At 49.3% G+C, this 27,008-nt stretch overlaps 1 protein-coding gene across 3 annotated transcripts; it reads right to left on the bottom strand.

Annotated features, from left to right (window-relative positions):
- Positions 1 to 1,613: 1,613 nt before the first annotated feature.
- Aloxe3 (arachidonate lipoxygenase 3) lies at positions 1,614 to 26,404 on the bottom strand. Of its 3 annotated transcripts, XM_028869428.2 has the most exons (15): positions 25,983 to 26,404; positions 25,014 to 25,218; positions 23,290 to 23,371; positions 22,035 to 22,154; positions 21,598 to 21,723; positions 18,952 to 19,055; positions 18,279 to 18,451; positions 17,426 to 17,569; positions 17,140 to 17,343; positions 16,962 to 17,048; positions 16,288 to 16,457; positions 15,657 to 15,778; positions 9,171 to 9,271; positions 8,435 to 8,605; positions 1,614 to 2,432 (listed from the first exon to the last, which is right to left on the bottom strand). In XM_028869428.2, exons 1-15 carry the CDS (start codon positions 26,127 to 26,129, stop codon positions 2,253 to 2,255), a joined length of 2,136 nt encoding a protein of 711 aa, XP_028725261.1. In that variant the 5' UTR covers positions 26,130 to 26,404; the 3' UTR covers positions 1,614 to 2,252. The 3 variants fall into 3 exon arrangements, with proteins under 3 accessions (XP_028725261.1, XP_028725260.1, XP_037056819.1); XM_028869427.2 differs by lacking the exon at positions 25,983 to 26,404 and having other exon boundaries at positions 25,014 to 25,653; XM_037200924.1 differs by lacking the exons at positions 1,614 to 2,432; positions 25,983 to 26,404 and adding an exon at positions 7,318 to 8,292 and having other exon boundaries at positions 25,014 to 25,653.
- Between the last annotated feature and the right edge of the window lie 604 nt (positions 26,405 to 27,008).

The raw sequence follows: 27,008 nt of genomic DNA, 5'->3' as shown, positions 1-27,008 counted from the left end.
AGACACAATCCAGTCTTTGGCACAGTTCATGAGCATCATCAATACACCACACACACACACACACACACACACACACACACACACACACACACACTCCAGTGGGACAAGGAAATTCTTTGAATAGAAAGACAATTCTGGGGCTAGAAGAGAATGGGGAAAGGAGGCAGGTAGGGCATTTTCCTGGTTCTGTGAGACAGTCCTTATTTGAAAATTCAGTGCAGCTGAGGGATCGTCACTGACTGAAGTTGATAATGGTCTGGGGTGGAGCCAAGAGATCCTGTACAGCCTACCAAGCCCTTGGCCACAGAAGGCACTGGCAGAGGAGATGGAGTTGGTCACCCATTATTCTGACTCTAGAGTTAATCCACTGTCACCAGCACCACAGGAATAGAGAAACAGTCCCTTCTGTCACTGTTCAAAGATGGATGTCACGTTGCAACTCCTGTCGGAGAGAAACCATGACCAGGGTTTGGTCAGGCACAGAATCTGACTCAGGTGGCAGAGAGTCAGGTGTGATGGATGGTGCATACCTGTGATCCCAAAGTACAGGGGCTCAGATCCCCCTAAGGCACCGGAAGCAAAGAGGACCACACACCAGAACTGGGGAAGCAGATGCAGGATGACTGGTGGTGTGAGGCCACATGGTGAGACTCTGTTGAGGGGGCGGGGGCGTGCAGATGGTAAGGTAGGCTGGGTCTGAGTCTGACAAAACAGGAAACAGAAGATGTGCAGCAGCTGGGGGAGAGAATGTGAACAGCTGATCGAGGCTTTGTTTGTTTGTTTTCTCAGTTTGTTTTTCAAGACAGGGTTTCTCTGTGTAGCCGTGGCTGTCCTGGAACTCACTCTGTAGACCAGGCTGGCCTTGAACCCACAAAGATCCACCTGCCTCTGCCTCCCAAGTGCTGGGATTAAAGGTGTGAGCCACCACTGCCTGACAGATCTTTATTTGTAAGGACTATGTGACTGGAAAGGGGAAAATCACACTGTCCAGATTCATCCAGTTCAGTCAGGGAAGGGTAAATTTTGCCACAATAACAAGCAGTCCCACAAATTTCAAAAACTCCACCGATATCCAACTCAGTCAGCAGAGCCTCTGTTCGAGTCCCTCAGACACACAGGTGGATATCGTTGCCTCTATAATGCAGAAGCATTATAATGCTGGACCATCTCCATGAAGCCTGGAGATGAGAACACCACTTCTGCAGGTAACTCAGCCCAAAGTTCTTCATGTAACTCCACCCATGCACAAGAGGGCCAGGGATGGCTTTTCCGCACGTCCAAGAGCAGAACAGGATTTCAATAGCGCCACTAACAGTACCACACCCAGAACGTGGATTCTGGGGCTTTGCAGACTGCCTGGTTCCTTCCTGTCAGTCTCTGTGCCCAGCTATTCCTTCCCTTCCTCATGACTCACTCTAGAAGGTAAAGTAGGAATACAGCCTAGCTGGCCAGTAGAGTGAGCGAGGAAGGTGCCTGGGTCTCCAGAAAAGATGGCCTGCAGATTCGCTCTTGCTCTTCGCCCCAACACTTCTACATGCCCCCCAACTCCCTCCACCTTGCATCATCATCATCATCATCATCATCATCATCATCATCATCAAAACAGAAGGAAATGGGAGCCAAGTATGTTAGCTTTTATTGAAGTCACAGGGCTCAAAGGCAGGTGAACAGTGGGATGCGGGTGGGCAGGAGGAGAGCTGGAGAGAGGACATACACACCCAGGCTAGAGTTCCTGTTCTCAGAAACTCAACTAGATAGCCCGGTGAGCGGGGCTGATTCTTCCGCTCCCCTGAGAAGTACTAGGAGCAAAGGGGAGTACATGGCGGATCCAGGCACCCACCCTTTCCGTTCCAGTTTTCAGAAAAGGAAGCTGGATTTAGGGGTCCTGGGCTTGGGAGAAAGAGGAATGAAAGAGTTATCACAAGTGAAAGACTGTGGGTTTGAGGGGGACGTGGAAGGCGGGCTCAGAAACTCACGCTGGGCGTCCCCATGGGGAAGGAAGATTCCCACGTAAGAAGGGAAGGAAAGGGGTATATTGTGCATTTGACTTTAATCAGCGGCTTTCACCCGAACACTGCTGTACTGGCCCCTCACAGCTCAGGGCCCGTGTGTATAATATGAGGGCCATCTTGGTCCCATAGGCAGAGAAGGTTCAAGATGAGGGAGGAGGGAAGAGACTGGAAGGCCCTAGGAAGACGACGGCCTTCCCCTCAGTTGGAACTTCTTTTCGTCGGGGATGGTGTGAAGGGGGCTTAGATAGAGACACTGTTCTCGATGAGGGGAGGGTCCAAGTAGGGATAGGGTAGTGCCAGGCTCTGGTTGCGTTCCCTGATGTCCCTGGAGATCTGTGCCAGGCAGTTCTGGAAGGCCGCAATGCTTTGCTGTGGGGCCTCCTCTGTGAAGTGTTCATCTGGGTAAGTGCCCAGAGGCCTCTAGGAGAAAATAGGTCGAGACGTTAGGAAGATATTCAAGATGAGACAGATAGTAATGAAGGTTAACATGTCAACAACTAAAGTCAAGGTGTTATCTAAAGACACAATTCGGTTACCGCCATGGGGAACAGGAGCCCTCCAAACCACAGCCCCAACCCACCACTTCACTGCAGCGTGATTCAGAACAACGCCCTGTGGTACTTCGAATGAGAATGGCCCCCAACGGCTCATGTATCTGAATGATGATGGAACTGTTTGGGAAGGATTTGGAGGTGTGCCCTTGTTGGAGGAGGTATGTCACAGGGGTGGGTTTTCAAAAGCCCACACCATTCCTAGTTTTAAAACACCTTGCCATGTGTGGTACCACATGCCTTTAATCCCAGCACTGGGGCAGAGGCAGACAGATCTCTGTGAGTTTGAAGCCAGAGCAGTCTACATAGTGAGTTCAGGACAGCCAGAGCTACATAGTGAGACCCTGTCTCAAACAAACAACAAATAAAACAAGCAAATGAAAACAACATCTTGAGCTTGTGGATCAGATATAAGCTCTCGGCTCCTGCTCCAGCACCATGCCTGCCTGCTGCCATGCTCCCCGCCATGATGATCATGGACCCGAACCCTCTGGAACTGTGAGCCCTCAATTAAGTGTTTTCTTTTATAACTTGCCTAGGTCGTGGTGTTTTGTCACAGCAATAGAACAGTAACTAAGACAGCCCGAACCCCAGAAGCCTGCGAAGTACAGAGCACAGACTGTGACTTGGGCCCCAGCCACCTAGTCGGAGTGCTCCCCCTCCTGACAGTCCTCATCATGTCATTCTGACTCTGAAGGTCGACTCCTGGATCTCAAAAAGGAAGATGGGAGAAAAGTTTTAAGTCTAGCCCTTCCCCACCTCCACCCTTGAAACTCAAAGAACACAATCACAGTCACCATTCAACAGAGGTTAGCAAACGTATTCCAGAAAACAGGTCCAAGAATGTATCTGTCACCACATAGGTTTACTAAATCCAACCCCTGAGGACAACCAGCATCCGGTTCTGAGGTCTTTACAATCATCTGACATCATGTCGGGCGGCGGCGGCGGCGGACGCCTTTAATCCCAGCACTCGGGAGGCAGAGCCAGGCAGATCTCTGTGAGTTCAAGGCCAGCCTGGGCTACCAAGTGAGTCCCAAGAAAGGTGCAAAGCTACACAGAGAAACCCTGTCTCGAAAAACCAAAAAAAAAAAAACCAAAAACAAAACAATCATCTGACATCATGAAATCTTTGCCATATATATAATATATATTATATTAATCACTATCACCAAAACATTGCCACACTTTGCCACGTGACCACCACAATCAAGGAATCTCACAGAGAACTTCAGTCAATGCCATCCTGTGTATAGGATTGTCCTTCCAAGACCACTGTCATACCACAGGTCACTGTTAAAATGCACGGGTCCTGCCAGGTGGTGATGGCACACGCCTTTAATCCCAGCACTCAGGAGGCAGAGCCAGGTGGGTCTCTGAGTTCAAGGCCAGTCTGGTCTACAGAGCAAGATCCAGGACAGGCACCAAAACTACACAGAGAAACCTTGTCTCAAAAAACAAACAAACAAATGCAAGGGTCCAGTTTCCTAACCTTTATACAACACCAGTGCTACTGATACCTTAACATTTCTTGTTCCCATTTGATTGCATTGGTGAAGGCCTTCAGACTCATGCTAAATAAAAGCAGGAATAGTGGGCATTATTTTCTTGTCCCTGATTTTTTTTTCCTGTCTTTTCTTTTTTCCCCACTGAGACAGAATTTCTCCTGTGTAGCCCTCTCTGTAGACCAGGCAGGCCTTTAACTCAGAGATCCACTTGCCTCTGCCTCCAGAGTGATGAGATTAAAGGCTTGCACCACCACTGCCCAGTTCTTGTCCCTGATTTTAAAAAGACATCTATTATTTCATCATAAACACAGTGTTTTCTAAAGATAAGCTTTAGGGCCAGGCAGGTGGATCTCTGTGAGTTTGAGGCCAGCCTGGTCTACAGAGCGAGTGCCAGGACAGCCAGGGATGTTACACAGAGAAACTTTGCCTAGAAAAACAAAACAAAACAAATAAACAAACAAACAAAAAGGCATGCTTTAATCAAAATTCCTTCATGGGAGCTTCATTCGAAACAGCTTTTATCCGTAATGGTTGACTGCACTGATCAAGCAATTTTTCAGCCAGTGTTAGGCTAATTATACACTCTGCTTCGGTATCGATGGGACAAATGATGTCGCTAAGTTTCTTAAGGTGAACCAACCTTTTATTCTTAGAATAAACTAGACCTTGCCATGACACATTGTTGTTTACTGCACAGCACTTGCCTTTACTGGCTGATATATTTTTAAGATTGTTGGAACTAAGTAGGGGAGTTTATAATTTCATTTTCTTAATTACAGCTGACACTTTATGTGAGCCATCATAACCATACAACAACCCTTAAGACGGTCTTTTATCAGCCTCACTTTATAGATAAAGAAATTGAGGCTTAGTGTGGCCAAATTAGAGAGGTCACAAAGATGTTAAGTGTGAACCCGGGACTGGAGCCCTCTAATGAGATCCACCTCCCTTAAGGTCACAGCTTCTCCTAGCTGGAGAATCAGGCTCCCATGATTGAGGACGATCCCGCCTTTTCCTGTGCTTTGAGAAGTCTGGAAGACAAAGGAACTGGGTGAGGTTGTATTTCGATTGCCTTTGATCCCAGACTAGAGCAGGTGACTCTTCTGCAATTACCATCCTGCGCTGTCACACAGCCCTTCTGTACGGTCTGCATCTCTTCTAAAACTTCAATTGTGCCGGGCGATGGTGGCGCACGCCTTTAATCCCAGCACTGGGGAGGCAGAGGCAGGCGGATCTCTGTGAGTTCGAGGCCAGCCTGTTCTACAAAGTGAGTTCCAGGAAAGGCACAAAACTACAGAGAAACCCTGTCTCGCAAAACCGAAGGGGAAAAGAAAAGAAAAAAAAAAAAAAGCCAGTTGTTTAGGTTGTCTTAGAAAATCATAGCTTTCATCCAGGTTTCCAACTTTATGTCCATGAAACTGTAAGCAGTATAGTCTTACAATTTTAAAACTTCCTCTGCATTATCTCCCTTTCCTATTCCCAGTGTGTATTCGTGTTCTTGATTAAAAGAAGAGAGGGTGCAGCTGTTGAAAACTAGGCTCCCAACCAAAAGGTTAAGAATTGTTTATAATTTCTTTATAGTACTAGCCTTTGTTCAGCCTGTAGCTCAGGTTGCCCCGGAAGTCACTGTATAGCCCAGGCTGGCTTCAAACTTGCAGCAAGCCTCCTGATTCAGCCTCTGGAATTACAAGTATGAACCACCACACCTGATTTATTGTTAGCTTAAAAAAAAAAAAAAAAAAAAAAAAAAAAAGACAGAAACAGGCTCAGTGGTTAAGAGCATAAACTATTGTTGCAGAGGACCTGACTTTGGTTCCCACCACCCACGTCCAGCAGCTTACAATCACCTGTTACTCCAATCCAGATGGTCTGGCACCTTCTTCTGGATTCTGTGGGCACCTGCACTCACATGTGCATGTATTTACACCCATAGACACATTACTAAAATAATAAAATATATTTTAAAAGTACAGCATGGTAATACAGTCCTTCAATCCCAGCACTGAGGAGGCAGAGGCAGGAGGATCTCTGTGAGTTCAAGGCCAACATGGTCTACAGAGCGAGTGCCAGGACAGCCAGGACTACAATGGAGACCTGACTCGGAAAAAAAAAAAAATAATACAGCTTTATGTTTTATTTATCACAATGATACCTAATTTCTAAAAGTATAGTATAATCATGAAAAGAGCAGGACACAGCAACATGACAGACTAAATTCAAAGCCACCACATACTTGCTTTGTGAGCTAAGCAAATTGCTTAACTTCTGAACCTCAATTTTCTCCCCACCAGCACTATACTAAGCATCTTAAATATAGCTGCTTACTTGCTTTGTATTGTTTGTTTGTTTGTTTGTTTGATTGATTGATTTTGAGACAGGGTTTCTCTGTGTCGTCCTGGCTGTCCTGGAACTTACTCTGTAAACTAGGCTGATCTCAAACTCAGAAATCCGCCTGCCTCTGCCTCCTGAGTCGTGAGATTATAGGCGTGCACCACCATTTGTATTTTAAGATACTATACTTTATATCTGATTCAATGATTGAGACACAGATCAAAGGAACAGCAAGGGGCAGGGTCTAAGGATAAGTTCCTGTGTTCCCCATAGTAGAAGATGTTAAGTTAAAATTTTCTAGGAAAGGGTCAAAGAGATGGACACACATACACACACACACACACACACACACACACACACACACACACACACACACTGAACTGTATTGTGGTACAATGCCTATGGTCCTAATCTCTCTAGAGGCTGAAACAGAAGGACTTGAACCTAGGACTTCAAGGCCAGCCTGGGAAACACTGAGAAACTTGTCTCAAAAATAATCATTTTTTAAAGATTAATCGTGCTTATTTTATATGTATGAGTGCTTTTGCCTACATGCATGTATGTATATAACACAAAAATGTTTAGTGCCCACAGAGGCCAGAAAGGATGTTGAATCCCCTAGAACTGGAGTTACAGACAGTTGTTAGCTTCCATGTGGGTGCTAGAAACCAAACTTGAGTCCTCTGGAGGAGCAGAAAAAGTTCTAACTACTGAGGTATCTCTCCTGATCCTCAAAAAAAAGAAGACACAGGAGTTGTGGTACACAGCTTTAATCCTAGCACTTGGGACACAGAGGCAGGAGGATCTACAAAAGAGACTCTTTCTTGCAAAAAAAAAAAGAAAAACAAAAAACCAAAAAGCAAAACAAAACAAAGAATAAAAATTTAAAGAAAGAAAAAAGTTGCTAGAGAGATTTTTTTTAAAAAAAATCTGCCATATTTCTAGCCAAACAAAGCCAACCATGAGAAATGAGGGCGTTCACAGGTGACTCGTGACCCTGGCTTGGAGGCAAGATCAAGAAGTCAGAGTGGCGTGATGGGACAAGGCAGTATGTGAATGGCCGTGATGGTAACCGATGATTCAATCGCTGCTCACTTTAGCCTCAACTCCTTAGCTGCCTCGTCTCCTCTCTCCAAACCTGTCCCTCTCAGCCAGTCTGAACACCCTTGCCGTAACAAATTAAGTCATGTCACTTCTCGTTTAGAAGCCTTGAGTGGCCTCATTGTCCTCTGAATAAGAACTCTGTCAAGTCCCACCTTACCCTTCACCCTGCCCTGCTGTGTCACTTCCTCGGCGATCATAAGAACACGCGAGACTCTCCCTTCCACTCCTGGGTGTCCCTCCCTTTGCCTAGAAACCAACGTTGGCCCTCCTCTGTCTGCCAAACTCCTACTTGTCCCACAGGTTTCAGCTTGTATGTCACCTACTCCGTGAAGCTTTCTTGGGTTTCACAAGGCTCTATCCTTGCCTCTATCCCAGTACTCAACAATATGCGTTGCTTCCCACCAATGCCTGGTACACCATGAGTGCTCAGGAAGAGATCTTGAATGGAGGATTAATATAGGAGTACTTCCAACAATACTCTGATGTCCCTCTTCATTCACCTGTATGTCACATGACGGTGTCAAGAGGGTGTGTGGGGGGTCTCATTCAACCTTATATACCTAGCATCAAGCACTATGCTGACGTGGGAGGAACCCCATGTTTAATGCTTGGGTGGATCAATGAGTGGTTGGTGGATGAATGTGTGATTGGATGGATGGATGGATGGATGGATGGATGGATGGATGGATGGATGGATGGATGACTTGTAAATCACATAGAAGTTATAATCTAGCCGCTAAAGGGCATTTGCTTCTATGTGTGTCCTTGGAGATCAAGTATCATTTCCTGTGAAGACAAAAGGACTCTCATGGCGTCTGAGCAGTGGATATTAATCCCAGCAACCAGCCTTCAACCCTCCTCCTCCAGAGCACTCCATGGCCTAGGCCCCACAATGCCCAACCTCTGCCCCACACCTCCATGCACACACCTGGTCCTTGGGCTCCTGACTGATCAACCAGAAGAGGAGAAGGCTGCTACAGGTGGTGTTCACTTCTGGGAGGGTGTCTAGGTAACTCTTCATCGTTGTGTTCCCCTTAGTCTGAGGAGGGGGCTGCCTCATAGTTGATGGGGCATTGGGCATCCAGGCCCCAAAGTCATGCTGTGGAGAGACCCCAGGACCCCAATTGGATGAGCATAAGCATCCTATCATTCCTGATCCTGCCTCCACCATCCCAGATCTCAACATTTAGAAGTGAGAAGACCATGGGAAGTCCCAGAAGTGGGCCATAAGCCCAGCTCACCCCCTGTCTTTCTCCACCCAGTGTTCCAAGACTGGGTAGAATGAGTCACCCTGGAGGGAGGAGAACCCAGAGAGGAGGTAATCCTGGACAAAGGCCTTGGGCTGGCATGCCTTGGAGCAACTTGATGCTCTGTGTAGCCAGTTCTTGCCAAGGTCAAGTTCTATTCCCAATATAAGCTCCCCGAGTCCCCATTGTCACTCTGGGTGCAGCTCCACCCAGCCAGCCATCACTCAACGCTAGCCCTTCACTCCACCCAGTTGCCACTCCAACCCTAATGGCAATCATAATCCCACCCCAACCCCGACCCACCCATTCGCTCAACCAGAACTCTGACCTCAAGTCCATTGCCAAGCCTAATACACCTTTGGAACTTAACACCTTGGGTGGCCCAGTGGCCCTAGGCCCTGCTCTCCCCAGCCTTACCTGCCCACTATTGACTGCAGCGTGCTGGGCGGAGCAGTTAAAGATGATTGCAGTGAGATACTTCACGAGCTCTCCTGGAGTGCACAGCCGGCTTGGGAAGCCTGGGTGTGGAGAAGAAAGGACGAGGGTGTGGATGCGGATTGGGAGGTGCTGGGTTCCCTGGAAACCCCAGGGTTTCAGTACAGGGTTCAGTACAGGGGCTCACACTATGGGAGAGTGAAGGATTAAGGGCTAAACATGGGCTACAACTTTCGGGAGACTAAAGTTAGTGCTGAGGTGGCCACCACCAAGGGTTCTGGTCTTTGAAGGGGGTCAGGATAGGATCTGGTTGCTAGACTAGAAAATGATGAAAAACCAGGCTCCTGACAGAGCCTAGCACCAAATTGCCTCTCTCTGACTTGGAAGGCGCTTCCATCTCTACATCCATCTCTAGCCTATACTAGCAACTTGAAGAATTAGTTCAACTCAAGTTACCAACATCCACGCAAGACACCACCAGGAAGGCATCCTCTGCCTGGCTTAGCAGAAGAGATAGATGGTTGACCAGAGTATGTCACTGGAAAGCGCAGTGAGGAGGGCTGAAAGGGAGATTAAAGGAAAAGTCTGGATCTTAGGGAAGATGCACAGGACAGAAATAGGAGCGAGGACGACATCATCCCAGAAAGAGGAGTCTGTGTGTTCTCCACCCCACCCGCACCCCCCACCCCCTCCATCGCCCCGCCCCACCTCCCTGGTTGAGGAATAGGTGAGATTTAAATAAAGAAAGTTGACAGAGGCCAAGTGCAGAGGTCTGCATCTACAGTCCCAGACTTGGGGGAAGTTGAGGCAGGGCTGCTTGAACCTAGGAGTTCAAAGCTGATTGGGCACTGCAGTGAAATCTCATCTCAAAAACAAACAAACAAAGGCCAGCCAAATGGTGAAGGACGGTGTTAACCAAGCCGGAAAACCTGAGTTTGACCCCAGGGGACACACGGTGAAAGGAAAGAACCAACTCCTTCAAGTCGTCTTCTTGACCTCACACTTACGCCATGGTGTGCACGTCTTTACTCACACTTATGCATCACATGCATGCACAGACAAAATAAATAAATGTAATAAAAATAAAAAATAAATAGAACAATAAAAATCATTTAAAAAGATAACACAGAAGGGCTGGGGGCGTGGCTTAATTGGTAGCGTGTCTTTTTGTTGTTGTTGTTTTTGTTTTTGTTTTTCGAGACAAGGCTTCTCTATGTAGTTTTGGTGCCTGTCCTGGATCTTGCTCCATAGACCAGGCTGACCTCAAACTCACAGAGATCCTCCTGGCTCTGCCTCCCAAGTGCTGGGATTAAAGGCGTGTGCCACCACTGCCCAGCTTTTTTTCTTTTCTTTCTTTCTTCCTTCCTTTCTTTCTTTCTTTCTTTCTTTCTTTCTATCTTTCTTCCTTTCTTTCTTTCTTTGTCTGTCTGTCTTTCTGTCTGTCTGTCTTTCTTCCTTCCTTTCTTTCTTTCTTCCTTTTTTTTTTTTTCTTTATGTTTGATCCCAGTACGGCATGGCTGTAATCCCAGTATTCTAGAGTGGAAGTAGGAAGATCAATTCAAGGTTATCCTTGGCTACTTATTGAACTTAAGGCCAACCTGAAATACATGAGACCATGTCTCGAAACAAATAGATCAGTAAATAAGTGACTAGCAGAAGAGAACATTGTCAGGCTGAGCTCAGTCCTCCATCTTGCTTTCTTTGTGCCACACAGACCTCATCCAAGTCCATGGCTTTATTCCCTTGCTCTTTGATTTCTTGTGAATGAAATCACAGCTTAATAAATCGAGATAGGAGAGTTGAACCAGTAATAGCTAAACCCCAATGTGAGTCTTAAGGAGAAAACAAATATCCCAGGGGGAAGAGCATGGATTCTGGTACTAGCAGAGTGTGTGTGTGTGTGTGTGTGTGTGTGTGTGTGTGTGTGTGTGTGTGTGTGTGTGTGTAACTGATCCCTCTCAGATGCTAAGGGACAACTGCACTTTTTTGTTTTTGTTTTTTTAAGACGGGGTTTCTCTATGTAACAACTCAGGCTGTCCTGGAACTTGCTTTGCAGACCAGGCTGGCCTTGAACTAGAGATCTGCCTGCCTCTGCCTCCTGAGTGCCGGAATTAAAGGCTCAGGCTACCACCCAGCTTTTTATTTATTTTTTATTAATTAATTAATTAATTAATTAATTTTTTAAAAAAACAAGGTCTGTATGTAACCCTAGATGTCTTGGAACTCACTCTGTAGACCAGAGTGGCCTCAAACCCATGGAGTCTACCTGCCTGCCTCTGCCTCCCACGTGCTGGGATTAAAGACACCATGTCTGGCTGGCCAACTGTATCCTTTATCCAGTTGCTCAGATCAAATCTGTATGCTCTTATCTGCCATTGTAGCTATCAGCAAAGACTTCCAGAGGCCCGTCTTTCCTGTCCGCCATGTTTTCCCATCACTGACTTCTCTCCCGTCACCGACATCTCTCCCAAAACTTCCACCCTTTTCCTTTGTGAGGCTAAATCAGGTGGAGGAGGAATGTATCGCACATACAAGGCCCTGAATTAGATCCCCATTTCACATACATACATACATACACACACACACACACACACACACACACATCAGGTGATGTCAACTTTCACTAGAACCTTCTAAAGAGTACCCCTGTGCCTCACTTTACCTGCTCCTTTCTTCCCTTTGCTTCCTCTACTCCGGCTACACAGCCTTTGTGATATTCCTCAAACACCCTGGAATAGCCGGACCCCAGGGCCTTTGCACCTACCCTGCCACTGCCTGAGTATTCTCATCCCAAATCCACACAATGAGTATCCTCAACCCCATGAGATCTCCACTCAATGTTTCTGAGCTCTAGCTCCTCAGTCTGTCTTTCTTTGGCTATCCACATGAAATATTCTCCCTAATGAGGTTCTGGTTTTCTTCCCAACATTCATAGCCATCTGACATATTTGTTGACCATTTCTGTCTCCCCCCCAAAGCATGGTAAGCTCCATTAAGAACAGAAGTTTTGCTGAGTGGTGGAGTGTGTGTGTGGGGGAAATACCTTTAATCCCAACACTCAGGAGGCAGAGGCAGGAGGATTTCTGTGAATTTGTGGGTATCCTGGGCTATAGAACAAGTTTCAAGACAGGCAGGGCTACACAGAGAAACCCTGTCTTGAGAAAACAAAAACAAAAAACGAACAAACAAAAAAGAACACAAATTTTATCTATTTGGTCACTGCTAAACCCCGGCATCTAGAAGGATACTTAATAAATATTAAGAGCCCTGTAATTATTGGTTGAGTAAAGTGAGTAGATGAGGTGGTAAGGCGCAGGAGTGGCCAGGCACGGGATGAGGGGGGTGAGGGGACTGGGTGGGGACCCGATTGATGCTAAGGCTGTGGTAGAGCTGGGGGACATGGGTTTCTTCAATGTTTCTGAGGACTGCCGGGGGGTGGGGGTGGGGGGGGGGGAGTGATCCTCAGGTTTAATGAGTGAGCCTCAAGAGGCTGGGGGAGGGGAGACCGATGGACAAGCAGCCGGCACAATGCAGAATCCCTGATCTGGAACTAGGGTGCTGATGATCCATGCAGACAATAAAAGATGAGCCATCCAGCTGGTCCAGGAAGACAGAAGAAGGGAGTATGAGCCAAAGAGCACTCAGAGGTCTAGAGTCAGACTGAGCACAGGGAGGACCAGGACCGAGGACCAGTCACTGGCCTGGAGTGGGTCGGGATTATCTGAACTTTCCATCATAGTCGATCATCTAAGTTTGGAAATTGAGAATAAAGAAGTCCCCACAAACCCCTTCCCCCGCCCCCACGCCCTGAAATATGTAAGCCCAAGTCCCTGACAGCTTAACAAATGTTTAAGCTTTAAATTAAAATCCAGAGCAAGTTTGTACTGGTTGGAAGAGCTGTTGTCGATCTGAAGAACGCTGGAGTGTGTAGACTCACAGACAAGTTTAATACAGAGGGGAACCGACCCAGCAGTAATCAAATCTCAATTTGAGTCTTAAACAGGAAAATAAGCCTGGGGAAACAAAGCGGCCAGGACTCTGATTAACAGCGAGTTTGCAAAACCCAGGGAAAGGTCACCCTTTAAAATATCCGAGACAGATCTAGCTGTCATCATCTTAACCTAGAAATCACTCCTGGCCTTGTTAATGTTGAGACAAGCTGACATCAGGCGCCTCTCAATGTGATGCAAAGCACAGGACACAGCATCACCTGAGAAATATTCTTGCCAAAAATGTGTAACCTGTATACATTCCTTCCCATTTATCAGAACCACACAAGACAGGGACAAGATGGGTCACATATGGAAGATAAATTCAAAGGTGACACCTTGTCCAGCGTGAGCCTGGGCTTCTCTGTAACTCCGTGTTGTGTGACTATGAAAAGCAGGGGGCCAGGCGTGTGGTGCATGCCTTTAGTCCTAACACGAGGTAGGAAAGGGCAGGCAGATCTCTGAGAGTCTGAGGCCAGCCTGGTCTTCATACAGAGTTCCAAGCCAGTATGGACTATAGTGAGACCTTATCCACAAAACAAAACAAACAACAAAAAACTCCACAAAATGCTGCTTTCAGTTAAAAGAATCTTTAAAGTTTAAATAAAATGTGGTCTTGGCTGGCTCCTATCCCAATTGGATCAATGGAGAAGAAGAGAGTGAAATGGGGGAATGTGGCTAGGGACTAAATGTGAGGATGACATTGCTGAGTGCTGAAAATTTTGGGTAAATGTAGGGCTAAGCATATATAGCTCAGTGGTACAACACTTATCTACCATGTAGGAACCCCTGGGTTTGAGCTCCAGAACTACAAAAAGCTATCAAAATGGAACTGTGAGCCAAGTGTGGTGGCACATGCCTTTAATTCCAGTATTCCGTAGGGCACAGAGGCAGGCAGATCTCTGCAAATTGGAGACCTGGGCTAGCCTGGTCTACTTATGGAGTTCCAGGCCAGTTAGGGCTACATAGCAAGATGCTGTCCAAATCAAACAAACTCCAGAAATAAAAGCAACAGATTAATCAAATGTGGCAAAATACTGTAGAATCTGGTAGGAAGGTAAAGGAGTGTTCACTAAGGTGGACTCTACTGTCCTCTGTGTTTGAAAAATATTGTCTAAAAGATAAAAAAAAAAGTACAAAGGTGCCGGGTGGAGGTGACACACACCTTTAATCCCAGCACTCAGGAGGCAGAGGCAGGCAGATCTCTGTGAGTTCGAGGGCAGCCTGGTCTACAGAGCGAGATCCAGGACAGGCACCAAAACTACACAGAGAAACTTTGTCTCAAAAAACAAAAAAACAAAACCAACAACAACAACAAAAAAAAAAAAAAGCACAAAGTCCTTTTGGATGGGACTGCAGTAGCCGCTCTGTTTGGAGGTGACTTGAAACTACCCTCTTCCTTGGGTCTCCCCAGATAGACCAGGAGCAATCAGTCAGCTGAAAGCCACATGCCTACTGAGAAGATTCAGGCCAAGGTAAAGGAAATTGGTGGGTGGGCATTCCAGCCACTTTAATACAACCCAGACAGAAAGCTCAGTGGGTAAAGGCACTTGGTGCCTAACCTGATGCCCTGAATTCAATCCCTGGGACCCATCCATGCAGCGGAAAGAGAGAACAGACTAAGTTATCTACACATGTACTGTTGTATGCCCTATACACACAAAACAAACAAAAAATGTAATTAAAAGATTTAAAAAATGAAAACAGCTGGTCACGGTAGCACAGGCCTTTAGTCCCAGCACTTAAGAGGTTGAGGCAGACCGAGTTCATGAGTTTGAGGCCAGCCTGGTTCCAGGCCAGTAAGGACTATATAGCGAGATCCTATCTCAAAACAATGAGAGAGAGAGAGAGAGAGAGAGAGAGAGAGAGAGAGAGAGAGAGAGAGAGAGTCCTTTTGAAAAGGCAATGCTGGATTTCTGAACCAGGAACTCTACCATTGGGGTGTGTAGAAAGGAGTCTCAGAGCCAGGATGGTCAAGTGTTAGGACCACCAGGGAGCAAGGGGTCTCATCTTCCCTGGGACTGAGAGAATACTAAGGAAAGAAGGGCGGTGTGGGACATCTGCTTGGCACTGCATTTAAGGAGCAGAAACTGAGAGCAGCCATGCCAGCAGATAGGGAGGTGCTAAGGCTTAGTATGAGTGAGGCCTTGGGTTCAGTCCCCAGCAACATGTTAAATGTAATTTAATAGTATGGATTTCAGGCTGGAGAGATGGCTCAGAGGTTAAGAGCACTGGCTGCTCTTCCAGAGGTCCTGAGTTCAATTCTCAGCAACCACATGGTGGCTCACAACCATCTGCAATGAGATCTGGTGCCCTCTTCTGGTGTGCAGACAGAACATTGTATACACAATAAGTAAAAATATATAGTATGGATTCAGTAATAAGAACTGTTTATGGAGGACAGGTAGATAGATGAGGATGAGAATTGGATCAGCAAGAGGAGCTTGTGAGTGGTGTGGATGAGGACAAAGAGGAATACCTGAATTCTCCCGGCCGAGGAATCCCTGAGTAAAAATCTCACCCACCCAGGCCTGCAGCTCAGAATCCTGAAGCACCGAGGCATCACTGGGGTAATAGTAGCTCACGATCTCTGAGACAAACCTGCAAGAAAAACAATGCTGGTGCCCCTGGAGTGAGTGTGGGCCTAGGCCGAGGCCAGACACTGAGGCCCACTGACATTCAGGGAGGGCGGAGGCAGATGGCCTTAGGAGGAGTCCCCAAAGACAGGTGAGTTCAGTGGGACCCCTAGATCTAGCTGGAACCACTGCCCAGGCTCCCCTCCAGTCCCCTCCCCCTAAACCAAGGAGGTTTGGGGTCTCCTCCAGGGAGGCAATGAAGAGGAGTCTACCTTGTTCTGCACCTGATTGTCTCAACAAGCCCTGATCCTCTGACCCCTGTGGACAAGGTGCCCCTTCCCTTCCCTTCCTCAGTCAGCCGCTACCTCACAGGGAACCTGTCCGCCAGTTCCCACTCGTGAGAGTGTCTTATGCTGGGTGGAATCTGAGAACTCCTAAAGACTCAAGAGCTCCAACTGGCATGAACACAGGGGCCCACGCTGCCCCCTGGGCCCGGAGACCTTGGTGGCTGGAAGGACCTGAGGGTCCCCACACCTCTCAATAGCCGCCCAGATCTTGAGGCCATCGTCCCGGTAGTGGTAGTTGGGGATGTTCAGGACGCCGCGAGCCCGTAGGCTATCCGGAAGGCAAAAATCCGTGTAGGTCAAGTGGGCCAGCCCTGTGCTCATGAGGTAGATGAGGCCGCGCCGACCGATGGACGTGACCTAGGGACACAGCACACAGCTGGAGTTTCCACGCTGGCTCACACCCCCACCTACAGTGTCCTAGAGACCAGCTGGGACTCAGGGAGCGGCGTATGTGATTTATCAAGCAGTCAAGGACCACGAGTCAAACACTCACACGGACCTCCATAATGCAGGCCTCGCGGACTGAGGACCTCCAGTGTGCGTGGGAAGGGACCTTGAGGGATTGATAACTACAGGAATGACAAGGCAGGAGAGATGAGATCTCAGGATCAGCTAGGAGCAGAGCTGAGCTAAGGACGTGCCCACTGAACCTACTTTTGAGGGTGTGTAGCCCACGAATGGGATTGGCCAGCTGGGTCAAGGCTTAGGGGAGGGGCAAGCAGGAGATGTGCAAAGAGACGCAGCTTATGGGAAGAGGCAGGAAAAGATTACACAAGGGTCTTGGGAGCAAGAGCAAGACTTGTGGGCGGGGCAAAGCACACTTAGGGGCGGGGCCTTATGGTCGTGGCGGGGAGGCTGCACCTTGTCCACGAGGCCTTCTGGGTTGAGAAACGTGGCCCTTGCGATGGTGTTCACCTGCAGCGTGTAGCGAGTGTGGGGAAGCAGGAGCTGAGAGAGGAACGAGGTCACTCGTGAGTCGAAGGTCCGGGAAGGCCTGCCGGCCCCGCCCCCTTTCGTCCTGCCCTTGCGTCCCGCGGACCTTGTAGATTGGATGGCAGAGAGGTAGCTGACGCAGTGTGGCCATGGAGAAGGCCTCGCACAGCAAATGCGTGCACAGAAAGTGCGTGTTGTTCTCGTGCACCAAGAACTCAGAGTTGCGCACCCACGTCTTGGCCAGCAGCCAGTCCAACTCGCAGTCAGTGGGCAGAAAGATGGGGCTCTCTGGTCCGGGTGTCTGGCTGAGCTGCGTAAGACAGTAGTAAGGGGTGTGACTCAAGCCTATTAGCCTGAGGCTCCACCCCCTAAAGTCTCGCCCCCAGGCTCACCTGGATGGCCAGCGGCAGCAGCACCCCCTGCGGGTTGAGCCACAGCAGGCAAAGCGGAGCGGCTACGTACTGTGGGCGGCCGTTTACGCAATGGACAGGGGCCTCCGCCAGGATCCAGTAATCCGCTAGGAAAATGTGCCCCCTCTACAGAAGGCACACAGAGACTTAACTAGCCCCCCCCCCCGCCCCGTGTCCCTTTTTTCTCTCTGTTCTCTGCAACACGGAGGAGCTGAGGTCCCCAGGTCGCGAGATTCAGCAATTCTTGCTGCCTGCGCTAAGAGCCAAAGCTCGGTACCGCACCCTTCCCAGAATGTCCGGAATGAGGTCTAGATGAGTCTGACGTTGTGTAATCCCTCACCTGGCCTCTGGGCTTGGACAAGCCAACTTCCTCGGCTCCTCCCCCAATACCTCGTCCATCCTACTCCCTCAGCTCAGAAGGAATCCCCTCCTGAGATCTGACCTCAGTGTATCCAACAACAGGAAAGTCAATACACGATGAGTTTGTCAGCCACTGCCCCAGCTTCGGAGAATGTCTGAGGGTTTGGCTGTCACAGAGAGACTAGGATGTCCTCTACTCCAATCCTCAGAGTTCCTGCTGGCCTGCCCTAAAGCAACCATCTTTGACTTCAACACTTCTTCGGATCGCTGAGACCCTAAAACAGGCCTCAGACCATCCCAAGTCCCACCTGGCCTTCCTCCGTATCTATTCTTGAAAGGTAGACAGGAGTGCCCTGTGGGTGGGGCCCACAGACCTGGACCATTCCGCCTCTGCCCTCCACATACAGCCCTGGTTCATAACGGCCACCCACCTGCCTCCCTCCTGTGAGGCCCCGCTGCCGAGACCCTCACCCACCTCTAGCTCTGTTTGTAGGCAGGTGCCTGGTCCCAGCAAAGGTGCCACCATGTCATTGGTGACAGGCAGCTTGCTTGGCAAGCTGGAGAGGCAATGGAGCATGACAGGGTTGACACCATTCAGGTACTGGTACCCGAAGAAGCTGTCCTCACACCAGTGCTCTGTGACGTACTCTGAGGGGATGGCAAGAGAGGGAACTGGTAGGTCTGGAAACGACGTTCCAAACTGGGGTCCTGCCCAGTCCTCTGCTCCTCATTATGGCCTCAGTTGTCCTCCCAGCAAGGTGGATGTAACTACACTTTCAGTTGGATGCTGGACCCTGAGAGCCAGTAAGGCGGTGCGGCTTGCCCACTCGAGTGGCAAGGCTGGGATTAGAACCAAGTTCTCTCTGACCCCAAGTCCCAGAACACCTGGTGGTGGGAGTAGGGAAGGGAGTCGGGAAGGGAGTCATGTGGCCCTGACCCAAACCAGGACTTCCTAAATGACCGTGAGTCTCTTCTGGGTTTCTCTCTATCCTCTCTCCTATTCTTGTCTGAGGAGGTTTCTGGGCTCCTGGGGGAAATCTAGAAAGACGCTACTGGTGAAGCCAGGAGCCCATCCCATTGGAATCCAGCAGCTGGCATGAACACGAGACACAGTAAAAGACAGGCAGCCCCCGCCTGGCTCCGCACACCTGAGATGAAGGTCTTGTGACACCAGAAGATGTTCCGGATGTCATCCAGCTTCTTCCAGGAGCCCTTGCGGTGTAGCAGACCACGAATATTCATTCCCAAGGATCTGAGGGACAGAAGGTGAGAGCTGGGTGTGGGGACCAGTAGGAGAATCAGCAGGGCCATTCCCAATCATAAGTGCCTAGCAGCCCGCGTGGGAGAAAAGTCTAGCATTCAAGTGAAGCCCGAAGACTTCAGGGTCCTGCTGCAAACCCAGCCATGCCTGAGAGGAAGGAGCGCATGTGCGCATGTGCGGGCAGAAGGGGTACGGCCCTCACTGGTGCTTTGACCTGCTTTCTTCAAACTTCCAAAACGCCTTTCTGACTATAAGCCCCACCGCCACGCCTGGGTAGGTCATGATGCTCCCTCCAGCAGCTTCCTATAACCCTAGCAATGCCTTCTCCCGCCCCATGCGTGCACCAGGCAAGACCAAGCCAAGCCTGTTTTCCAAACATAATCAGTAACGCACTTCGTTCGCTCCTGGACTGGCGAGAGTGGGGTTGACAAGCTGCGGGATGTGCTTCTTCGCCTTGTAGATGTCTCTACCGTCTGGTTTTTATTTTCCACCCATGAGCATCAGAGGGAGAAAAACATCTTGAAATAAGATTGGCTTCCCCTACCTCTCAAGCTGGGTCTCTGCTGGAAAGCCATCTCCTATTACTATAGGTCAATCTGGTCTTCTAGGTGCGACGCAGACTCCAATCTGTGTATGAAGCTTTGCCTGACCTCCCCTGAAACCCATGCCTGGGAACATTCCCAGTGGAACTTGGCTCTGTGTATCCTGCCATGCCCATCGCCTCGTTAACACTCACCCAATGGGCTGAACTAAAAGAAAGGGAATGGAACTCAAAACAAGGAGGTCTGTAGCGAGGGGTCGCTAAGACAGCTATATAGTCCCAGCTCCTCGGCTGGCTAAGGCAGGAAGGTCACATGATCAAGGCCTGCCCGAGCTACAGAGAAAAACTTCGAGAACACAGTCATGAAGGCAGAAGCTGAGGAGGCAAATAAGCAAAAACACACTTTTCCTTTCCACGGGCCTGCCACAAATGTCCTTCCCAGTATACCTTGAAGTCATTCTTCATTTGACTCCCCCTGAATTCCTGCCTAAGAACAGCCCCCACTTCCCTCTGACCTTACTCAGAACCCCCCAACTGGTGATCCCATTCCTGCTTAGACCTTAACATCCTTCTCAGACTCAAATCGGGGCTTCTCTACCTTCCCAGATGCCCCATGGTTCTTTCTGCCTGAGTTTGAGAATATATCCTTGTCCTGAAGTCTGAGCCACCTGCGGCTGCTGCACACGCCAATCACCACAGACCATCCTCTGTGACCATCTACACCCTCTTTCAGCTGTCTTTTTTTTTTAAGGACTCACTCTAGACACACATGTGCAGGTAGTGAAGACCCAGTTCTCGTCTTGTCTTCCTGTGGGCCCCCACATGCCACTCCAGAGGAGTTTTCTCATAGAACCCTTGGCTCACCGTCCCCACCCTGGACTCGGCCGTCACCTGCTTTTCTCTCATTTCCTCCCTCCCAGGCTTGTGTCAATCCTGCCCTTCTAACAAAGAGCCGCATCCTAAACCCAGCTGGCCTGCCTTCTTCACGTACCCAGGGGACCTAATGGACTCCTCTAGTCATACCACACTTAAAATCCTAGCTGTCGACCTAAACTGACGACGCTTGTCCTGACATCACATTAACTATACACTATATGACTATATAACATGCCTCCTTAGTGATCCCATGGATTCTCTCTACCAAAGGCATCTCCTTGAAGGGACCATCGATCGAGAGATTTTGTGCTCGGCATTATCTTACTTGCCTTTCCTTGAAACTTATGGTGGGTGTTGGAGAGATGGCTCAGTGATTACAGACACTGTCTTCTCTCAAAGAACCTGGGTTCAACACCACTACGCACATGGAGCAGCCTATAACTGATCTGATGCCATCTTCTGGCCTCTGTGGGCACCTGCACACGTATGGCACACACTCACATAGACACACACATAGATTTAAAAATAATAATAAAATAAATATTAGACTTATGATGTCAGAGTGAGTGGGTCATTTTACCCTTCACACTATTGTCCAGAGACTATGTAAAAATTAAGGTTACATTAGGCAGGACATGATGGTGCAGGCCTTTAATCCCAGCACTCCTCTGTGATTTCAATGCCAGCCTGGTCTACATAGTGAGTTCTAGGGCAGCCAGGGCTATGTGGAGAGACCCTGTCTCAAAAAAAAAAAAAAAAAAAAATCAACAACAACAATTAAATTTACACATCCAGAAAGTATGGGCTTTGGAATTGAACCTGAGATGATCTGGCTTCACCTCCTCAAGATTTAAGGACAGAGCCTCTCTATAGCCTACTTCCTACGGTCCCTGCGGCCATGCTCTGCCCAGGGTAAGTGCCCTGAGAGCAGGCATGGGGAAGGAGACTGAAGGACAAGGCAAAGGGAACCTAGGAGAAAGGAAAAGAAGGTGTGAAGATCTGTGGGAGGGGAAACGGGGGGGGGGGCAGAGAGAAGGGTTGGGAACTGTGAGGTGGCCGTGGGATGAGCAGAAAGCAGGAACGGGGTTCAGAAGGGCAGGGGAAGCGGTGGCTCACACAGGAATGGCGGTGAGGATCAGCGAGGCTGTCTTGGTGGCTGAGTAGCGAATGTTGGGCTCCATGTGCAGCAGAGATGGAAGGTCAACCTTCATGGGCAAGCCAGGCAGGTACCTGCTCCCAGAGCTGAGGAGAGGCAGGCGCGGAGGACAGGAACCGGTCAGTGGACCTGTAGCCTGGCCCCCTTAATCCCTTTTCTTAGTCTTGTCCCAAGATTTTCTAGTTCTCTGCTCACTATTATCTCAACCTGCCCTTTCTGCTCCAGAGCAGAAGCAATGTCTTACCCTCTCCACCAAACGCTTCAGGACCATCGCTGGTGCTCTCCTCAGAGGTGGACAAAACTGTACTCCTCATGGACTCTCCCTCCACGCTGCCAGACTCCATCTCAACGGTCTACATCCCTCCCCTCCACCTCCTTTCCAAACGTTGGTTCTCACTTGTCATCCTGGTCTGCACAAGGGACTGTCTTGGTCAAGGCAAATTTCTTATCTGACTCCATCTCCTCAAAGCTGCTGACATCCACCATTCTCGGGAAACCGGGGGCGTAGATCTTCCAGCTGCCCGGGGGAGAAGGCAGAACGGGTAGGTTAATCTTGGGATAAACAGGATCCTTAGCTTCTAAAAATATGACTTCAGGTCACCACTGCTGCTTTCTGCTTTCTGGATATCTTTGTGACAGAGAATTTTCTCTGTCACAAAGAACTGGATTTTCTCTGTGATGGCTCTGAACTTCAGATAGAGAGTGAAACTCGGCGTCTTGTGCCTGCTAAGCACAGACGGTACTACTGAACCACTGCCCTAAGCCCTGGAATAGCACTTGAGGGTGACATAAATTCCCACACTAATTTAGAGATGGGCTCATATTATGATTAAGATAAACTGAGTGTGGTAACACACACCCGAAATCCCAATAATTTGAAGGTTGTGATGGGCCAGCCTGGGCTACATTGGTAAGACATTCCCAACCCCAATCTCAAGAAAATAAGTAAATAAAAAGTATGGTGAGTTTGAGGGTGCACTAAGATTGGTAAACTTTTGTCTGTTTTGTTTTGTTTTTTGAGACAGGGTTTCACTATGTAGCCCTGGCTGTCCTTGGAACCTACTCTGTAGACCAGCCTGGTCTCGAACTCAGAGAGTTCTCTGGGATTAAAAGTGTGCACCACCACTGCCTGGCAAGAATGGTAGATTATTATTAATACTGTTTCCAATATGGGGATCTGGCTTACATCGGGAGAAGTCAGAGGATGAGAATGGTTAATGGTGTTGGATTTGGGGTTTGTTTTGTTGTTGTTTAAAGGGGGATTGTTTGTTTGTTTGTTTGTTTTTCAAGACAGGATCTCTCTGTGCCTTTTCTATCCTGGATCAGGCTGGCCTTGAACTCACATTGATCCACCTGGATCTGCCTCCCAAGCGCTGGGATTACTGCCTGGCAGATTTGGGATTTTATGTGAGTGTGTGAGGGATCAAACTTGAGGCCTAGAGAATGCAGGCAAGCTCTCTACTCCTGAACTAGAGCTACATTCCCAGCCCAAGATAACTGTTGGTATTGGCATTCTGGGTCCAGACTCGGGGTCACTGTTAGAGTGGGATTGAGTTCCCACATTTTTAACTGAAGTCAGAGTTAGGAACAATCTGAGTAAGGCTGAAGTGTGAATAAAGATGGGGCAAAAAGTCAAATTAGGCCGCCCTCACCGATAGCATTCCTGGCGGGCCTGGAGTTCCCGTTTCCTGTGGTCCAGAAGGAGGGGGAGAGAGTCCTGACAGATGGTTCTTGCTGTAGGGAATGAAAACCACTCTGCATATACATCTCTTTTCAAATAGTGCTCCCTACTGCAAGTATTGTCTGAACCCTCTTGAGAGCAGTCTGCGCTGACTCCGTGTGCATCTCTTCGGGAATGTCCACCCACTCTTTGTTTGTTCATCATGGATTTGAAGTCATTACCACATCCCTCACTGTTCACGATTGCCTCCTTTCTAGATAATACTCTTCTTGAGGACAGAAGTCATGTCCCACTCATTGTTTGCCCTTCCAGTGTCTGGTGTGGTGCCTGGCATCACGTTCATAGACTACACTGGATGACTGCTGAATAAATACATTTTCATAAAGCCCTCATGTTCTCTGGTGGTGAGTGGGGGCTGATAGTAAAGTCCATGGGAAGTGCATTGTAGGCTGTGAAATGATGTTCACTTTAACGCAGAATACCCTTCTCTCATCTCTGAGACATATCACAGCACACACACACACACACACACACACACACACACACACAGATACACACAAGCAACCCTAGTGTTGCCTCTGTGGAACAGACACTTCTGGAAGCAGAAAGGCCTCACACCAATATCCTTGAAATCCAAAATTCAACAAGAGAGCCTAACTCACTTCCCAGACACTTCATCCCCACCCGAAAAGCTAGAAGGAAGTAGGGCACAGGGTCTTGGTGGCTAAAATCTCTAAATGCCCATGGCTTACCCCCCTGTTGAAATCAGCTTGTAAGTTAATTACATTTTGAGCTCTAGAAGAACATGTTCTGGAGAAATGCAGAGGGATGCCATGGGATGTCAACTGCCCGGTGTGAGATTATCTGTCTGCATCTGCTGTCTCTGTCTGTGTGTGCCTGTCTGTGTGTGCCTGTCTGTGTGCGCCTGTCTGTCTGTGTGCCTGTCTGTGTGTGCCTGTCTGTGTGTGCCTGTCTGTGTGCGCCTGTCTGTGTGTGCCTGTCTGTGTGCTCCTGTCTGTGTGCGCCTGTCTGTCTGTGTGTGCCTGTCTGTGTGTGCCTGTCTGTCTATGTGTGCCTGTCTGTGTGCGCCTGTCTGTCTGTGTGCCTGTCTGTGTGTGCCTGTCTGTGTGTGCCTGTCTGTGTGCGCCTGTCTGTGTGCGCCTGTCTGTGTGTGCCTGTCTGTGTGCGCCTGTCTGTGTGTGCCTGTCTGTGTGCTCCTGTCTGTGTGCGCCTGTCTGTCTGTGTGTGCCTGTCTGTGTGTGCCTGTCTGTCTATGTGTGCCTGTCTGTGTGCGCCTGTCTGTCTGTGTGCGCCTGTCTGTGTGCGCCTGTCTGTGTGTGCCTGTCTGTGTGCGCCTGTCTGTGTGTGCCTGTCTGTGTGTGCCTGTCTGTGTGTGCCTGTCTGTGTGTGCTTGTCTGTCTGTGTGTGCCTGTCTGTGTGTGTGCCTGTCTGTGTGTGCCTGTCTGTGTGTGCCTGTCTGTGTGTACCTCCAGAAGAAGAAACACTACTAAGAAAACTCAGAAGGCCCTTGCATGTTGGGGCTTTAGCAATGCTCTTTATCAAAAGCTATCTACATGAGACCCCAGCATTCCTAACTCCAATCCTACTCCCCACGCCCTGAGTTCTGTGGGACTCAATTCCTAATCCCAAAAGAGGCCAGGCTTCAGTACTGTGTAGCCCTTGTCCCTAGCCCACCTGTTCCTGGTCGCAGCTCCACGGTGCAATAGCCCTCGATCCATTGATAGCTGGGGAAGTGAATAACGGTGCCATCTGGGGTCGTGACGCTGACTCGACTGCAGTACCAGGGGTCCTTGCAGAAGAAAGCGAAGCGTTCCTTGTGCAGACGCAACAGCAAGATCTCACCCAGCTCCGCTGCACAGCGCACCTTGTACTTCTGCACCTGCAGGGGTGGAGGCAGCAGGCAAGCCAGTGAGAGGCGAGGAAGTGCTGAGGCGTCTTTGCACTTATTCTGGCATGTAAGCCTGAGCGCTGGCTGATCCGTGTGGTTCCTTTGTGTGAACGAGAAAAAGAGCCTGTCTTCTTCATCCATGCTGAAGCAGGCGTCCTACTGCGTGCCTGCGCGGAGTTTTGCTGGAGTTCCTAGGCTCCTGGGCCAGTAGGGCACTTTTATGTAGGGCCGCTAGCAAACTATCCTAGGGGCTGACAAAGGGAGGCAGACCCCTTCCTGAGAACAGGAAATGCATGGTCAGAACCTAGTGTCAATAGTGGGAGGAGCCAGGCCAAGCAGTGATGGTGCGACCTTCATCCCAGCACTCAAGAGGCAGAGGCAGTTCTGGCCAGCCTGGTCTACAGAGTGAATTTCAGGACAACCAGAGAAACCCTGTCTGGAAATAATAATAATAATAATAATAATAATAATAATAATAATAATAATAATAATAGGAGGAGGAGGGGCCAAGAAGCCAGGGGAAGTCCCCAGAGCCCCTTCCAAGTGCTCCTTCTTCTCCACAGCTCTGTCTCAGAACAGTTGGCGTGGTTTATCATCACTCAAAAGGCAGGGACCACAAAGGAAGTGGTGACAGGTTATACTGAGCATCCTGAGTCCAGCACGGCCTGGGAATCCAACAAGAATAATCCTGCCCTCCATCAGGTTCCCGGCCAGGTCTGCTCCGTAGAGGTCTCCCATCTCTCCAGTGTACTCACCGATCCGGTGGTGAAATCCCTGCCCACACGATCCAGCCTCTGCTTAGGGCTCTCACCACAGGTGCCCACCAAAGTAGCGTAGATGTTGTCCAGTGTGCCAGCCTTCAGGTAGGAACCAGTGGTTACACACAGGCGGTAAACGGCCATGGTGGGTGGGACCCGACAACCCACAAACAGAGAAGGCGAGCTACAGGTAGAACAGTGCCGTCTCCTGGGCAGAGGAAGGCTGGGGGGCTGGGGAAGGGCGAGCCTGAGGAAGGGCCCAGCTCTGGGATGTCCCTGGGCTCGCTCTCTCGCGCTCTCTTTCTGCTCTCCTTCTCTCCGGAGCTCCACCGGTAGGTAGCTCAGGAGCACACTCTCCCCGCCCAGTCTTGCACCTTAGTACTTGTTTGTTTGCCTCTGACACACACAGCCGGTCCCTCTGGCTGGCTCATCCAGATGGATATCAGGAGACTGGGTCCATTGGGGAGGGAGGGAAGAAGGGAGGAGGAACCAAATGCCGAGAGGGAGACAAGGAGGAGGTGACGCGTGTGTGACTGGGACACTACCCTCTGCCCGATCAGAGGCTTGACTAATGTCCTGAGGCCCATGTTCACCCACTCCCCTGTTTCCACCCAGACCCTTTTCCTCCTATTTCCAAACCAGAAATGGGCCCCAGAGCACCAGAATTCCTACATGTGAATCAGCCATGTGAATCACACCGTGCATCGGAAAGCTGCACCAATTCATAAATCACACGTGACCCCCGCAACAATCAAGTGCAGAGCACACTCATCTCAGGACGCGGCAGGTGGTCTTGCTCTCTCCATCCTGCCACCGACACACCCATTTCCTCCTCCAGCCTAGTTCCCTCTCGGTCCCCAGTTCTTGGTATTCCCGACCTCAATAGCTCCTTTGGCCCGCCCGACGGCATTTGGAGGCCCCCGTGTGACATTCTTGACGCTCCAAGCCCTCCTTCAGCCTGCCTGCTAGACCGTGGGAGGCGACCCACGTGCCCTAGGTGGCGGAGATCTAGGTCACCAGGGC

The sequence above is a fragment of the Peromyscus leucopus genome, chromosome 8b, assembly GCF_004664715.2.
Source record: "Peromyscus leucopus breed LL Stock chromosome 8b, UCI_PerLeu_2.1, whole genome shotgun sequence".
NCBI lineage: Eukaryota > Metazoa > Chordata > Mammalia > Rodentia > Cricetidae > Peromyscus > Peromyscus leucopus.
The sequence above is the reverse complement of the archived record's forward strand: the minus strand, read 5'-3'. Positions and strand labels throughout refer to the sequence as shown.

Bases quoted from the DNA above. Each gene is read 5' to 3' on its own strand.
- Aloxe3 (XM_028869427.2), bottom strand. From the start codon at position 25,368: ATGGATGAAGAAGACAGGCTCTTTTTCTCGTTCACACAAAGGAACCAC. The intron at 22,155-23,289 runs GTGAGGGCGGCC...TCCCCCGGGCAG, and splicing joins GCCCGCCAGGAATGCTATCG to CTGGAAGATCTACGCCCCCG. The intron at 17,049-17,139 runs GTCCGCGGGACG...TTCCTCTCTCAG, and splicing joins TCTGCCATCCAATCTACAAG to CTCCTGCTTCCCCACACTCG.